Source organism: Rhinolophus sinicus, chromosome 14, assembly GCF_057876585.1.
Source record: "Rhinolophus sinicus isolate RSI-liver-muscle chromosome 14, RSI-T2T, whole genome shotgun sequence".
In the NCBI taxonomy this organism is placed as follows: domain Eukaryota; kingdom Metazoa; phylum Chordata; class Mammalia; order Chiroptera; family Rhinolophidae; genus Rhinolophus; species Rhinolophus sinicus.
Genome location: NC_142514.1, coordinates 178,059,115 through 178,077,703, shown reverse-complemented (window position 1 = coordinate 178,077,703; position 18,589 = coordinate 178,059,115). Strand labels below are relative to the sequence as shown.

The 18,589-nt window shown below is 36.3% G+C and overlaps 1 protein-coding gene and 1 pseudogene across 1 annotated transcript; both read left to right on the top strand.

Moving 5' to 3' along the window:
- Positions 1 to 4,472: 4,472 nt before the first annotated feature.
- Positions 4,473 to 5,410, top strand: LOC109443008 (olfactory receptor 5B3-like). Its single transcript, XM_088790013.1, is given in 2 exon segments — positions 4,473 to 5,373; positions 5,376 to 5,410. Coding segments are annotated over 2 exon segments (936 nt in total).
- A 5,812-nt stretch (positions 5,411 to 11,222) lies between these two features.
- Positions 11,223 to 12,156, top strand: LOC109439636 (olfactory receptor 5B17-like; annotated as a pseudogene).
- Positions 12,157 to 18,589: the final 6,433 nt, after the last annotated feature.

The window sequence follows — 18,589 nt, the reverse complement described above, 5'->3', positions numbered from 1 at the left end:
TAGAAGTTGAAGTGTGAAGAGGCTATATTGCTTACCCAAATTTAAAGTAAAGCAAATTTGATTTGTGCAAAATGTGCCCAGAACACATGGGTAACCATGACTCTTGCCTGCTTTAATAAAAGTGTAATGTGATGAGTCAGCTTAGAAATGTGGGCTTGAGGTAACTGTCAGAAGGAAGGACTAAATCTATATCGTTTGTTGGAGAAAAACATTCCTAATGCAGAACTTGATGGTAAATTATGTAGGTGTTTTATAAAAAGATTTGCTAAACAGACTTCTTGAGATGTCTTTGAGAAAAAGCAAGAAGGAAAAGGATATAAAAGTTCATTACATTTTAAAACTTTAAAATACCAAATAATGGTAAAGATGTAAAACAATTGGAATGCATTGCTGGTGGGAAATCAAAGTGGTAGAGACGCTTCAGAAATGAGTTTGACAGTTTCTCACTCAAATAAACATATATTTATCATATGACCAAGCAATCCAACTCCTAGATATTTACCCAAATGACATGAAAACTTATGTTTACACAAAAATGTTTTGACAAATGTTTATATGAGCTTTGTTTGTAATTACCAAACACTGGACCCAACACAAAAGTTCCTCAACTACGGACATGATAGACAATCTGTAACATAATAGAATACTACTCTGCAGAGGGTAAGCGGGGAGAGAGGTGGTAGATGAGGATAAAGAGGATCAAATATATGGTGATGGAAGGAGAACTGACTCTGGGTGGTAAACACACAGTGGGATTTATAGATGATGTAATACAGAATTGTACAACTGAAATCTATGTAACTTTACTAACAATTGTCACCCCAATAAACTTTAATTAAAATAATAATAATAATAATAATAATAATAAAAGAATACTACTCGGCAGTAAAAACTGACACGGGTAACAAGATGGACGGACCTCAAGTGCCAAGTGAAAGATTACACACTCAACTTGTATATATTCCAGGATTAAAGTGAAGGACATTCATACAAAGGCAAACTTATTTGGACAAAATAATTTATTGGTTGCCAGGGGAAGTAGGTGGGAGAAGGGGTTTACCAAAAGAAGATCATAGGAATTTGCTTAGGTGATAGTGATTACTTGACCATATATTTGAAAAAGTTCTTAGAACTATACACTAAAATTGTGGATATTAGTGCATGAAAATTATGCATTAATTATAAATGGACAAAAATAAGAAAAAACACGTAATGCAAAAACATGTGTACAATGCAAATAATCAGCATGTCCCCACAGGCAGTGTAATTGCTTCTTTCTTGGGAAAGTGGGATGAGCAGCGGTGGATGCCCTCAGGGGGAGATTCCCAGAGAGCTCCATCTTTCTATAATTCACCTCCCCACGCTTTAGCCTCTGAAATGCTAAGACTCAATGTGACATCATTATAGAAGGACCAGTCTGCACAATGAACCCATTTGGTGATCATCTGTTCACCTGAATGTTAATACTTGCTGGTACACAGAGGCCTTACCCCAGGGTTTGCTATGAGCCTGCAACCATAGTCAGGAGAAACACCCCAACGTAAAAAGTATGTGGATTGTTGTTAAAATGAGAATCTCTTATTGAGATGTTTTACAGATTTTCTCCAGCTTGTTATTTATGGACACAGTTCTGTGAATTGTGTGACAGAGGTAATGTGATTATGTTTATCTTACAAATAAGGAGGAGGTAAGTGATGACTCTAAGAGCACAGAAAGAAAGGCTGGTAGGTTCAGAAACTGAACCATGTTAATATTCTTTCCTCCAACTCTTGCTGCCTTAGCGACTTTGGAACCTTAATACCAGTACCTGAGAGAGAGCTCCACTAATAGTGTTTGTGCATATTCTACAGCTGATGTTCTGATTTCAGACTCACTATTCACAATTGACTACTCCTTCTCTCCCAGCACACCGGTAAGCATCTAGATTCCATAGACATTTTTAGTGATAAGTGTAATTCATGAAAAATCAGTGGGGCAGCTATACCTACTTTGAGTTACTTGACAATAGAAATAGATATTTTCAATGTTTTTCTAAAACACTGAAGTAATATTGGGGTATAAATGTCAAAATTTCCATCAGTAGGGAGTTTACTGATCTCTTATGAAACATCATTAATCTTTTCCAAACCTATGAACAAAAAAATACAGCTATGTTGCTCTGTACACCTGAAACTAATTAAAAACTTGTTTAACTTACTTTAAAATATAGCATAGATGATTCTCTGATGATCAAGGATAATTTCATCTTGTTCACCAAATGTTGCCATTCTCTTTGGAGATAAAACAAACAAACAAACAAACCAAACAAAAAAAGAGCAAAAGACAGAAATGACCCTTACACTACAAAAATGTCTAATGTGAATTAACAAGATCCAAACTGCATTTTAAACTTGTCCTTATAATATCATGCTTCTTATTACTAGTTCATCTACGCATGTTGACAGTGAATGGTTACAAACATAGACTTTTGATTCGATGAAAAGTGGATTTAACTCTTGAATAATGACTCTCTCACGTACTAGCTGTGTAATTATAGAGCATAACATAACTTCTCAAATCCTCGATTTCCCTAACGGTAAAGTAGGAATGATAAGACTACCTACCTTGCACACACAGACACACACACACACACACACACACACACACACACACACAGTCCTTATTGGTTCTAGAATGTACTGCGTGATAAAAGTGGTCGAGTGTGTTAAACCTGGCAAACCTAATGTTATCATGGGATACTCTTGTGAAGCGAATTTGCAAAAGTTTTAGGAGGAAGATGTTAGTAGTTAGCAGAAAATGTATGTCTTTCAAATTGAAATAAAACATTTAAAATCCTGTTCTTACACAAGAACAGATTCAAAGAAAACATTTTAGAACATAGTGCTTGCCTCCAAAGTAGATTCACAGGCTAAAGACAGCTCATAAACAAGGAACTTTTAACCCTGGGATCTCCATGACTCTGCTATGATATATATGACATAATGTGAGACAGAATGAATTTAAGAAAAGGGGGCTATTTTAAGTGAAAATATGGACTGGCTTTCAAGGAAGAAATAACGCAGAAGAATGGCTCACCTGGAATTGTGGGAGCAGCCAATAGTATGGGAGAAGCAAAGGCAGACTGAGAAAACACTGGAGACACAAAAACTTTCAGTGACCCTAGTGTGTGAGAAAAGGCAAATTAAATGGAAGGCGTCAAGACTTCAAAACTCTTGCACACTTGAAACCTGCAGGTCACCACCCATTTTCCCAGACCAACATAAACACAGTTATCCCATCCTAATGGTAATATTATAGCTAGCATTCATACAACTGTGCCAAACACCCAGCATTTATTGGCTTTTTAATATTACCTTATTTAATTCTCACAATAATACTATAAATAAAGTAGATCTCATTACTGTCTTAATTTTGCCAATGGGTACATGAGGTTCAGGTGAGTTAGGTCAGGATTAATGATTCCTAGATAGTAAACTTCAGGGCTGATATGCACCTCAGCCCAGAACCCTGGCTCCATACCCAATGCTTTGAGTTCTCTTCAGAATTGCCTCTTAAATCCAGCACCATTTATGATAAAAAATAATAATAATAATAACTCTCAGCAAAGTGGGAATAGAGGGAACATATTTCAACATAATAAAGGCCATATATGATAACCTCACAGCTAACCTCATACTCATTGGAGAGAAGCTAAAAGCATTCCCCTTAAGATCGGGAACAGGACAAAGATGTCCAGTCTTGTCTCTGTTGGTTGTATGTGTTCCTACTGCTCCAATTACCCTACCACATCTACTGTGCACATATCTGTCTCTCAGTTACTTCACTGTGAAACCCCAAGCACTGAGTTTGGGCCAATGGAGACAAAGAATAAGTGTAAACTGAGTTAAATTCAATTTATTTTAGATACAATTAAGACCATTGGACTTCAGATCCACTCAGTGGGGGTTCAAAGGTTGGCTGGGATCCAAAGCACAGCTTGTCCATTCACATGTACTTGAATATAAAAGATTACTCAACCTCTTTGCATAATAATTGAAATGAATGTAATATAAAAACAAACTCATAATATTGTTAAGAGGATATAAAGAATGTACATTTAACGAGGCTAGAGCAGTTTCTGGTAGGTGAGCAACATGCAAGGATATGCTTTTAGTAGGTTTGGGAAAAGTGAATTGGCAAATATAGTCACTATGGACAAGCCATTTATTAAGTTATTTAATTTTCTATATCTCCATTTACAAACAGTTAAATTGTAAAATTGGGCAGATGATCCATGAAGATACAAAAATATGTAAAACTATCTATAATTAATGCACTCAGTTTTGTTGTCAGCCCCTGTTTATCTGGAGAATTTTGAAACACAAGTTATTGCTATAATAAAATAATACATACTGTATGTACACTTTTCAAGTTTCTTTGTTTATCACTGTGTTTCTCCTCAGCCACAGAGCATTTTGTGATTCTCATCATTGATGAAGAATAGTACTGAAGTGACACAGTTTATATTCCTAGGACTCACCAATGACCCGGAACTGCAGGTCCCCCTCTTTGTAATATTTACCCTCATCTACCTCATCACTCTGATTGGGAATTTGGGGATGATCATGTTGATTCTCTTGGACTCTCATCTCCACACTCCCATGTACTTTTTCCTCAGTAACCTGTCTCTGGTCGACTTTGGTTACTCTACAGCTATCACTCCCAAAGTCATGGCTGGGTTCCTTATAAAAGACAAGGTCATCTCCTACAATGCGTGTGCCGCTCAGATGTTCTTTTTTGCAGCCTTCGCCACTGTGGAAAGTTACCTCTTGGCCTCAATGGCCTATGATCGCTACGCAGCAGTGTGCAAACCCCTACATTATACCACGGCCATGACGACAAGTATGTGTGCACGTCTGATCATAGGCTCCTATGTCTGTGGTTTCCTGAATGCCTCCATCCACACTGGGAATACTTTCACTCTCTCTTTCTGTGACTCCAATCTGGTGCGTCACTTTTTCTGTGATTTTCCAGCAGTCATGGTTCTGTCTTGTTCTGATAGACACGTTATTGAGCTGGTTCTTATTTGTGTAGTGAGTTTCAACATCTTTTTTGCTGTCCTGGTTATTTTGATATCCTACACATTTATATTTGTCACCGTCCTAAAGATGCACTCATCTGCAGGATATCAGAAGGCTCTATCCACCTGTGCCTCCCACCTCACTGCAGTCTCCATCTTCTACGGGACAATCATCTTCATGTACTTACAGCCCAGCTCCAGCCATTCCTTGGACACAGACAAAATGGCCTCTGTGTTCTACACCATGATCATCCCCATGCTGAACCCTGTGGTCTACAGCCTGAGGAACAAGGAGGTCAAGAGGGCTCTCATGAAGTTGTTTGGGAGGCAAAATTATCTCTAGGATTGTGATTTTAGCATTGTACATGTGCAGTAAACTAGTTTCATTAAGGCCACAATGAAGTTAAGTTCCTGAAGTGATATCATTGCCTATTCAAAAGTCTCTCATCCTGAAAAAGTACACACTATGTCCCAAAATGTAATACCTGAAGAAGAACGCTAAGATGTCTTGGGGCCTGCTTTTCAATAATCTTATTAAGGATATTGGTTTATTCATTTATTACACATGCAATTTTTCTACCACCTCAATGCAAATGCACACAAAAATAGGGCCACAAATGAGACTATGAACATGGTGCATATGTGCCCCATGGGGAAACCTACCTATTGGAGTAGAAACCAGTAATGTTGCACATTTTGCTTCTAGAAATGCTTTGAAATCATTAATGATGATTTTACATGTTTACTTCTGTTAACTTAAATGATGTTTTGTTGCCCCCCCAGTTCCTTTACCCTACTTCATTCATACCGATTTTCTTCCTATTTTTATTTCTTTATAATCTGAGAACTCCAAACATGTTCCTGCTTCATGACATTTGCACTTGCTCCTCCTTGTGTGGAATGTTCTCTTACTATTAAGGTTGGTGCTTAAATGTTACTCTATTATAGATTTCTTTCCTGATTACTTTTATAAAAGAGTCACTGTATATTCCCATGCACACTGTTATTCACTCCGTGTTATTCTTCATAGTCCTTATGAACCATCACCTATTGTGTATTTATTTGTTCACTTGTTTATCTTCTGTCTTCCAAAACTAGCATTTAGATTCCATGAAAGCAGTGGCTTTATCTGTTTTGTTTACAACATGATCCACAATACAGAAATGAGCATCTATTTCATATTAGCTTCTCAATAAATATTTCTTAAACGAATAAATAAAATAATTAAGCTTTGAGTCCAATTGTATTAATATGTTGAATCTTTAAACAACTGATAATTATAGTATATAATTCATAATATAAACCTTTTAGATAGCTGTCTAGTGCATTTCAAGAAGCACAGCTAATTTTCTGCTTTGCTAAAATATAATTTTTATTAAAATTTATTGGGGTAACAATGGTTAATAAAATTACATAGGTTTCAAGTGTACAATTCTGTAATATATCATCTGTATATCACAGTGTGTGTTCACCACCCAGAGTCAGTTCTTCCATCACCAAATATTTGACCCCATTTACCCTCATCTACCACTCCCCTCCTCTCTTATCCTCCAGTAACCACTAAACTATTGTCTGTGTCTGTGACTTTTTGTTTCTTTGTTTGTTTGTCTTGTTCCTTTGTTGCTTTCAGTTTTAGATCCCACAAATCAGTGAAGTCATATGGTTCTTGATTTTTTTGTGTGACTTATTTCAGTTAGCATTATAATCTCAAGATCCACCCATGTTATTGTAAATGGCACTATTTCTTTTCTTATGGCAGAATAGTATTCCATTGTGTATATATACCACATCTTATTTATTTACATCTATTAAAGGACACTTTTGTTGATTCCATGTCTTGGCCACTGTAAATAAAGCTGCAATGAACATTAGAGCACACATATCTTTACAGTCAGTGTTTTCAGATTTTTTTGGGTGGATACCCAGGAGAGGGATTGCTTAGTCATATGATCATTCTATTCTTAATTTTTTAAGGAACCTCCACACTGCCTTTCATAGCAGCTGCACAAATCTGCATTCCCACCAACACTGTATGAGGGTTCCTTGTTCTCCGCAGCCCCTCCAACATTTTTCATTATATAGATCGCTATCTGTCACCATGTACCAATTAACTCAACCTGGATCAAAGACCTAAACATAAGACCTGAAACAATAAACTACATAGAAGAAAACATAGGCGGTAAATTTATGGACCTTGGGTTCAAAGAGGATTTCATGAATTTGACCTCAAAGGCAAGGGAAATAAAAGCTAAAATAAACGAATGGAACTATATCAAACTAAATCTTCTGCACAGCAAAATAAACCATTGACAAAATAAATAGGCAACCAACAAAATAGAAGAAGATTTTTGCAAACAACACCTCCAATAAGGGGCTAATATCCCACTAGTGAATTCTACCAAACCTTCAAAGAGGATCTAATACCACTCCTACTCAAACTCTTCCTAAAAATTGAAGAAGAGAAAGTACTCCCTAACTCATTTTATGAGGCCAACATTACCCTGATACCAAAACCTGGTAAGGACAACACAAAAAAAGAAAACTACAGACCAATATCTCTGATGAATACAGATGCAAAAATCCTAAACAAAATTCTAGCAAATTGAATACAACAATGCATTAAAAAGATTATTCATGATGACCAAGTGGGGTTCATCCCCGGGGCACAAGAATGGTTCAACATCCGCAAATCCATCAATGTGATATATCACATAAACAAAATAAAGGACAAAAATCATATGATTCTATCAATTGATGCAGAAAAAGCATTTGACAAGATACAACATCCACTTATGACTAAAACACTTAATAAAATAGGTATAGAAGAAAAATACCTTAACATAATAAAGGCCATATATGACAAGCCCTCAGCTAATCTCATAATTAATGGTGAAAAACTGAAGCCCTTTGCTCTACGTTCAGGAACACGACAGGGCTGTCCCCTATCACCTCTGCTTTTCAACATAGTGTTGGAAGTCCTTGCCAGAGCAATCAGGCAAGAGAAAGAAATAAAAGGCATCCAAATTGGGAACGAAGAAGTTAAACTGTCACTCTTTGTAGGTGACATGATGCTATATATAGAAAACCCTAAAGACTCCACCAAACAGCTATTAGAAACAATCAACGAATATAGTACAGTTGCTGACTACAAAATCAATGTACAAAAGCCCATTGCATTCCTCTATACTAACAATGAAATCTCAGAAAAAGAAATACAAAAAACAATTCCTTTTGCAATTGCAGCAAAAAGAATAAAATACCTAGGAATAAACTTAACCAAGGATGTGAAAGACCTATATGCTGAAAACTATAAGACATTTTTGAAAGAAATTGAAGAAGACACAAAGAAATGGAAAGACATTCCGTGCTTATGGATTGGAAGAATCAACATAGTTAAAATGGCCATATTACCCAAAGCAATATACAGATTCAATGCAATCCCCATCAAAATCCCAATGGCATATTTTAAAGAAATAGAACAAAAAATCATCAGATTTGTTTGGAACCACAAAGGACCCTGAATAGCCAAAGCAAACTTAAGAAAAAAGAACAATAATGGAGGTATCACACTTCCTGACTTTGGCTTGTACTACAAGGCTACAATAATCAAAACAGCATGGTATTGGCAGAAAAACAGACACATAGACCAATGGAATAGAATTGAGAACCCAGAAATAAAACCACATAAATATGGACAGATAATTTTTGACAAAGAAGCTAAAAACATACAATGGAGCAAAGACAGCCTCTTCAATAAATGGTGCTGGGAGAATTGGATAACCACGTGCAAAAGAATGAAACTGGACTGCTATTTGTCACCATGTACCAACATTAATTCAAAATGGATCAAAGACTTAAGCATAAGACCTGACACAATAAACTGCATAGAAGAAAACATAGGTACTAAACTTATGGACCTTGGGTTCAAAGAGCATTTTATGAATTTGACTCCAAAGGCAAGGGAAGTAAAAGCTAAAATAAACGAATGGGACTATATGAAATTTAAAAGCTTCTGCACAGCATAAGAAACCACCGACAAAATAAAGAGGCAACCAACTGAATGGGAGAAGGTGTTTGCCAACAGTGCCTCTGATAAGGGGCTAATATCCAAAATATACAAGGAACTCATGAAAGTCAACAACAAAAAAAGCAAACAACCCAGTTGAAAAATGGGCAGAGAACCTGAGGAGATATTTCTCCAAAAAGGACATACAAATGGCAAATAGACATATGAAGAAATGCTCAACATCACTAATCATCAGAGAAATGCAAATCAAAACCACAATGAGATATCACTTCACTCCAGTCAGAATGGCTATCATCAACAAGACAAATAGTAACAAGTGTTGGAGAGGCTGTGGAGAAAAAGGAACCCTCATACACTGTTGGTGGGAATGCAGACTGGTGTAGCCGCTATGGAAGGCAGTGTGGATGTTCCTCAAAAAATTACAAATAAAATTACCATATGACCCAGCAATCCCTCTCCTGGGTATCTACCCAAAAAATCTGAAAACATTTATACATAAAGTCACGTATGCTCCAATGTTCATTGCAGCTTTGTTTACGGTGGCCAAGACATGGAAACAACCAAAATGTCCTTCAATAGATGAATGGATAAAGAAGTTGTGGTATATATACACAATGGAATATTATTTGGTGGTAAGAAAAGATGATATAGGAACATTTGTGACAACATGGATGGATTTTGAGAGTATAATGCTAAGCGAAATAAGTCAGAGAAAAAGCAGAGAACCATATGATTTCACTGATATGTGGTATATAAACCAAAAACAACAAAAGAACAAGACAAACAAATGAGAAACAAAAACTCATAGACACAGACTAGTTTAGTGGTTACCAGAGGGTAAGGGGGTGGGAGGGGTGGGAGATGAGGGTAAGGGGGATCGAATATATGGTGATGGAAGGAGAACTGACTCTGGGTGGTGAACACACAATGTGATTTATAAATGATGTAATACAGAATTGTATACCTGAAATCTATGTAATTTTACTAACAATTGTCACCCCAAAAAATTAAAAATGGGGGGGGCTAATATCCAAAAAACATAAAGAACTCATACAACTCAACAACAACAACAACAACAAAAAACCCAATTAAGAAATGGGCAGAGGACATGAAGGAACATTGCTCCAAAGAGGACATATAGATGGCAAATAGACATATGAAAACATGCTCAACATTACTAATCATCAGAAAAATACAAATAAAACACACAATGAGATATCACCTCACACCAGTTAGAATGCCTACCATCAACAATCCTGAATTGTGAGTCTGAAATCAGCTGTACATGCCTCTAATGCTGCATTTAGACCACGGCATCTACTATACATTTATTTGCAAATTACCCAATTGTGCTACTCTATGAATTAAGTTTGGTTCAATAGAGACAACTGAATATAAATTGAATGAAATTAAAATTAATTCAAATTCATTAACAGCATTTAGGCTGGCAACCTCTCTGATTGGGTCTAAACCTTGGCTTTGTCCATTAATACCTGTGTAACATTGAATAAATTACTCATTCTCTCTATTGCCAAGTTACCATATGTGAATATATGGTAACTTGCGTATACATATATGGTAACTTGGCAATAGAGAGATTAGAGATAATAGAGATTATACATATATATATATATATATATATATATATATATACACATATATACATTCATATAAGGTAACATATCATATATGGAAAATAGCAAATTGATCTAATAGATTGATGAGAGGATTAAATGAATATATACATGTAAAGCACCTGGCACGTGAGCACTATAGTGTAAGTGTAACCTGTTAGAAGAATCAAAAGATCTAATTTAGGAGATGGATTCATTCCAGGCTTGTGAACTGGGACAACCCATTAGCACTTCCTGCAAATCAGTTTATTCGTGTACAAAAATCAAGAAGTGTGGAAGAAGATCTGAAAATATCCTTTCTCTTCAAAAGTCTATCACTGTTATCACTAAATTGTGTTCTCATGGCTATGCTTTAGAAATGGAGCATATTAAAAATCAAGTTACTGTTCTAATAAAAAAAATGCTTGTACTTTTCACTTTCTATGCAGCTGGTTTTTGTTAATCAACGTGTTCCTTTACTTTTCGTTACTACAGAGTACCTCGTGATTCTCACATCACATCCATGGAGAATACACAGGTGAAAGAATTCATCCTGCTAGGACTAACCAGTGTCCTAGGACTGCAGGTTCCTCTCGTTGTAATGTTCACCCTCGTTTACCTCATCACTCTGATTGGGAAACTGGGTATGATCCTGTTGATCCTGTTGGACTCTCGTCTCCACACTCCCAAGTATATACTTATCCTCAGTAACTTATCTCTGGTGGATTTTTGTTACTCCTCAGCAATCACTCCGAGAGTCATGGGTGGGTCCTTATGGGAGACAAGGTCATTTCCTACACTGCGTGTGCCGCTCAGATGTTCGTCTTTGTAGTCTTTGCCACTGGGTAAAGTTATTAATACCTCTTGGCCTCAATGGCCTATGATTGCTACACAGTAGTGTGCAAACCCATGCATTACACCATGACCATGACAGCAGGTGTGTGTGCACATCTGGTCTTAGGCGCCTATGTCTTTCCTTTTTTGACTGCTGCTATTGACATTGGAGACACGTTCTGTCTCTCTTTTTGTATGTCCAATGTGATCCATCACTTTTTCTGTGATGTTCCAGCAGTCGTGACTCTGGCTTGCTCAAATAAAGACATTAGTGAACTAATTCTTGTTCTCCTCTCAAGCTTTAATATATTTTTGCACTTCTTGTTATATTGATTTCCTGCTTGTTCATATTGATTACTGTTTTGAAGATGCACACGGGTGAGGGATACAAGAAGGCTCTATCTACCTGTGCTTCTCATCTTGTTGCAGTTTCCATATTTTATGGGACTGTCGTCATCATGTACTTACAGCCCAGCTCCAGTCATTCCATGGACAGAGACAAAATCACATCTGTGTTTTATACTATGCTCATCCCCATGCTGAACCCTGTGGTCTACAGCCTGAGGAACAGAGAGGTCAAGAGTGCATTCAAGAAGGTTGTTGAGAAGAAACAATTTCTCTAGGCTTCATCTTAATGATGTAGAATCTACAAAAAGTTATTTCATCCCTCTTAGATGTGCTCCATGTACTAACTCAATGTGCATGGCCACGTCGGGTAGTAGAACATAAAATTTTGTCAATATTATTTATTCCTTTAGTTTTGAAACAGGTCTAAGCATCCAAAATGCAGAAAAATATAATTAATTTTATTATTTTTAATAAAATTTATTTAACAAAGTATATGTGATTTTTTTTTTTTTAATTGGGGAAGGAGAACAGGACTTCATGGGGGAACAGTGTGTACTTCCAGGCCCTTTTTTCCAAGTCAAGTTGTTGTCCTTTCAGTCTTAGTTGTGGAGGGTGCCACTCAGCTTCAAGTTGTTGCCCTTTCAGTATTAGTTGTGGAGGGTGCAGCTCAGCTTCAGGTCCATTTGCCATTTTCTAGTTGCAGGGGGCACTGCCCACCAACCCTTGCGGGACTCGAGGAATTGAACTGGCAACCTTGTAGTTGAGAGCCTGTGTTCCAACCAACTGAGCCATCCGGGAGCTCAGTGGCAGCTCAGCTCAAGGTGCCGTGTTCAATCTCAGTTGCAGGGGGCAGAGCCCACCATCCCTTGCGGGACTCAAGGAGTTGAACCGGCAACTTTGTGGTTGAGAGCCCACTGGCCCATGTGGGAATTGAACCGGCAGCCTTCGGAGTTAGGAGCATGGAGCTCTAACCCCTGAGCCACCCGGCCAGCCCCTATATGTGATTTTTAGCACATTTGATTCATAATTAATAACAGCATCTTAATAAATTAATGTTTCAGTCATTACTGAGTGTTTTATTAAGAGGAAGCATGTTCACATGACAATTTCAAAAGATAAATAGCCATATTAGATTAAAAGTGGGGGAAATATTAAGTCATTTTTTACCTTAACCTTATGACTGCCGTTATGTTAAAAAACAATACACTGATATTAATAGTACCATATTCTCTTTTTTTGGCAGAAATGTTTTGAAATGGTTAGTTCCACTATTGATATTTTAGCTGAGCTATATCATGTCTCACCATTCTCCTACCCATTCACCCCGCTAACACTGGTTTCTTGGTATTCCTGGATAACTCCATGCACCAGCAGGTTTGTATTTGCTGTTTCATCTGCCTGGAATGCTCACCAAATTATTTCAGATTGCTGGTTAATGTTACCTGCTCAGGGAAATCATACAGGCCTTCCCTGAACTACTTTATAAAATAGTCACTTCACGCTCCTTAGACCTTCTTTTCTCAGCCTGCTTCATTCTTCATAGTTGATACCAACATTCAGCTCTTGTATTTATTTGTTTGACTGTTTATCTATGTTTCTCAACTTGTGTGGAAGCTCCCTGTGAACAGTGGCCTAATCTGGTTATTTTACTGGAAAAAAAAGAGCTCTGAATTTTGATTTTAATATTATTTCACTGAGCATTAAGTAACTCAAGAAATTTGAAGTTATATGGGTAGAAGTGAACTATAAAAACTCTATAAACTTCAAGTGGGAGAATCTTTCATCGTGCTCTCTTTATATATTAAGGGTAATGAGATAGGATCTTCCTGTCAAAGGAGAGATATACATTAGATTAGGATTTCCATAAGCAGACCCAGAGTGAAGGATTTTTTTTTTAATTAAAGCTTATTGGGGTGACAATGGTTAGTAAATTTACATAGATTTCAGGTGTGCAATTCTGTAATACATGGTCTATATATCATATTGTGTGTTCCCCACCCAGAATCAGTTCTCCTTCCATCACCATATATTTGACGCCGTTTACCTTCTTCTAAACCCCTCCTTCCCCCTTACCCTCTGGTAACCACTAAACTATCGCCTGTGTCCATGAGTTTTTGTTTCTTCATTTGTTTGTCTTACTCTTTTGTTGTTTTCAGTTTTATATACCACATATCAGTGAAATCACATGATCCTTGACTTTTTCTGTCTGACTTATTTCGCTTGGCATAATAATCTCAAGATCCATTCATGTTGTCACAAATGGTACTATTTTATCTTTTCTTATGGCAGAATAGTATTCCATTGCAGCTTTATTTATGGTGGCCAAGACATGGAAACAAACAGTGTCCTTCGATAGATGATTGGATAAAGAAGATGTGGTACATATACACAAGGATTTCATTTCAAATAGTTTGAGAGTAAACAGCAGAAAAAACTGAGAGTAGTAAGAAAGTGAATCAGGGAGGAGAAGCAAGCCAATACACGGTTCATTTGAGTATGTTATGTATGGTGACAAGCGGGGCTTAATTATACCAAGAACCACTTGAAGATTGTATAAACATGCCTCCGAGTTATATTACCTGAAAGATGAAGAATCTGCTGTATTTATCACTCTACTTCTATCTGCCATGGCGGCCACCAGAGAAAGTACATGGTCCACATATGGACCAAACATGTTCTTGCAGCAAGATAACCCTTCATTCTAAACACAGCTACTCTTGTTTTCATAATAAGTAATGCCTGCCCAGAGACAATGACTGCTGTGGGTTGTAGATAAGGCACAACACAGCCTATGCGATAGGAGGGTAATTCATGGTAGAAAGAAGCCCAACTGCCTAAAGACCTGAACCAAATTGTTGAATGAACTTATCAGTATTAAGGTTGATTTAAGCTCCGTCTTTCATTTGTCACATTTGTGTGTTTACTGCAATCGCAGGAAAGGAAATAAAGATATTATTTATCAACCTCCTAACACTTCCACTTACTTAATATTTGGTTAGAACACCTAAAAGAATAGAAAGGGGAAAAAGGAAATATTTTATATACAAAAAAAAAATTTAGTAATATATTTCAAATATCAATAATTACTGTAAATTAAATGAATTAAATACACTGCTCATGTATGTACATTACACCTTAATAAAAATGAGGTGAAGGGAGAGGAATGATATGAATTGCTGAAAATGCATCTATGTGCTACCCAACATACCAAACTACATCCCTGTGTGCAGTTTAATTGCTTCTTCCCCAGGTAAATAAGATAAGGGGAACTGATTGCTCTCAAAAGGGTCCTGTTCCCCCCGGAGCAACGTGCCTGTACAATTTGTGCCTGGTTCTCATTTATTAGTCTCTGAAATCTCATTATGACTCCACATGACATTGTTTAATAGAGACTAGACTCTGAGCAGAGATCATTTAGTCACCATTTACTCAAATGAATGCTAATACTTTTTAAACTATTTGTAGTGATCTTTTAAAGACTGTAAAGGAAAATACGATAAAAATTGTATTTATTCATGTTGAAAAGATAATTCTTTACCAAGGTCTTTTATAGACCCACCCTCATTTGCTGTTCACAAACACAATACTGTGAAGTATATGATTTTATTTCTATATCACAAATAAGGAGATTGAACTCAGCAGAAGGTAAATAACTTTATCAAGTACCCAGAAAAAAAATCTATGGTAGATAAAAGACTTGAGCCCAGGCTTCTTAGCTCCATGTTAACAATTTTTTTCTCCATCTCTCCATACCTCAGGGATATTAGAAACTTCTGACCAGTACATGAGAGACAGTTTCTCCAAAATTATTTGTACCTTTTTCCTGAGATGAACTTCTGATTTCAGACTCACATTTCAAGATTGACTTTTTCTTCTCTCAAGGAACATGGTAAGTTTTTATAGTCAATATACTCTTTTAGTGATAAATGCAATTCATGCAGAAGCAATGGGGTAGCCACACATTTTGTGATTTTTTGAGTTCAGATCTCTGGCTGTTTGAAAACTTTTTCTCAAATTATGATACAGACCTAGCATTCAAACGTGAAAGCATTTCATTCAGCAGATAATACAGTAATAATTATGAAGTGTCATGCTGCTTTCCTTCAGAGGATGAGCAAAATCCTAGGATAGATGATGCTCTCATTGAGTAGATGGTAAACGCATCCTGTTCGCTATGTATAGGCCTGTCCATGAAGGGGTAACTAACACAAACGATGAAACACCATGTTTAAACTCCAGAAGGGTCATCAGGAAACTACCAAAGTTCTTGCTCGATTTTCAGTATCATTCCCTATAATGTCCCTTTTAATTACTTGCACATTTAGAAAATCTAATAGTGCAACGATAAAAGTCACAGGTAATGGTAACAGCTGGAGAAGGGTTTGAATCTTTTTTTTTCCTTTTTTTATGTTTTCTTTTTCTTTTTCTTTTTTTTAATTAAAGATTATTGGGTGACAATTGAATAGAGTCAAACAAGGTAGAATTTTAGAAAGGTACATAATCTCTCAAGTCCTCCATTTTCTTAACTGTAAATGAGCTTATATGTATATGTGTGTAGATATGTATACACACACTCTTTTTCCATCTCCCCTTCCATTTATCTATTCATGCATCATCCATTCATTGATCCATCCATCCATCCTTTTTCTTTCTGTCTGCCTGCCTATCTGATTGTCTGCCTTGTCTGATTTCTGTCTATCTATGAGATAAACTAGCACATAAGCATGGTGTTAAAACTGTTACTGACTTCTAGATATCTAATTTGGGAATACATTCATTCCAGATATGTGACCTTGGACAAGTTAATACCTCTTCCTGCCCTTTTGCTAATTAATATACACAATTACGAGGTTGGCCCGTGATCTGTGAAGATACCTCAGCTTCAACAATCTCTTAGATAATTTACCTATTACATATTCTTTTTACATATTTTTTACATATTTTAAATAGATAATTTACCTATTACATATTCTTTTTTTTCTCATTATGACAGTCTAAATAATGACTCTCAAATATGCACACATTCTAATCACTGGAACTTGTGATCATATTCTCTTACGTGGTAAAACGTATTGTACACATGTGATTAAGTTAAAGATTTTGAGATGGTAATAGTATACTGGATTGTCTACGTGGGTCCAATAAGAACACACCAGCCATCATAAAATCTAGCAAATGCTAAATACAAAACTATAGCTTATACTATTATTTGAATGATGTGTTTATAAACACAAACACTGGAAATTCCACATACGTAAAGTAATGTGTGGAGGGGCCAAGAGGAAGATGGTAGCAAATAGTAGCTTCCCAGAAAATGGATGTCCTTCCAAAGATTTCAAATATATATAAAGATTTAAAATATTGTGCTTGCTCATGAACAATCTGCAGGGCTAGAGTCAACTCCGCAGACATAAATTTTCAAATCTCAGTATTTGTGATCCAACTAAGTGTTGACACTAATGACAGTAAGAATGAGTGTAAAATAAAGCATGAGTCTTTCAACACAAACTAAAATGTTGATCAAAAGGACAAAAATAAACAAGAGATCTTGAAGATCCCTGGGTTCTCACACAAACTGGTTGACAAAGCGACTAATGTAGGAGAGGTGGGACAGAATAAGAAATACTGGAAGAAACAAAAGATCTGAGTGAACATAGTGTGTAAAAAATGCAAATCAAAAATAAAGCTGCCGGACTTCAAAATCCACCCACACTTTGAACCTCTGCATATTTCCACAAACCTTTCCTAAACAGACACTATCATCCCATTCTAATTATAATATTATAGATAGCACTCATCAGGAATGCACTGAACACACACTGTGTGAACTGCTTGTCATGATTATTTCATTTAATTCTCACAATAATTCTGAGGTAGGTTCCAATATCACCTTCATTTTACCGATGGATAAAATGAGGCTCGGGAAGCTTAGTTTAGGACCAGTGACTCCCAGATAGTGAATGGTAGGGCTTATATGTGAATGCATACACACATCACCCTACAGCCCAAGATTTTACACCCAATTCTACAGCTTCTCTTTAGAGTTGCCTTAGTAGGCTGTATTTCATCTCTAATGCTGCATTTATGAATTACTCAACTGTGCAACCCCAAGGATTAAACTTGGTAAAAAGATTCAATTATTAAATGTAAATTGAATAAAATTAAAATCAATTCAAATTTATTGTAACATTTAGTTTGGGAACCATTCTGTTTGGGTCTAAAGCATGGCTTTTGTGTCTTAATAATCATGTAAATTTGAATAAATTACTCAATCTCTTTGTTGTCTAGTTACCTTATGTATAATTGGGCATAATAACTAATCAATCTAATGGGGATAATGAGAGTATTGAATGAATACACATGAGCACCATAGAAGTATAAGCTATTAAAAGACTCCAAAAATCTGGTTTTGGAGATCAATCCATTCCAGGTATGTGACATTGGATGGTTCATTACTCCTTCAATTTGGTTGACTCACATACAAAGTTAAGAAGTTGGGAAGATGATCCATTAAAATCCTTCCTCTACAAAACTCTATTATTGTATAGATAAGTTATCACTAAATTGTAATGTCATTCCCATGCAGTAGAAATGAGGAATATTGAAAATCTAATCATTGCTATAATAAAATAATGCTTATGCATTTTGATTTCTGTGCAACCCTTCTTTGTTCACCACTGTATTCCTTTACTTCATGTTGTTACAGTT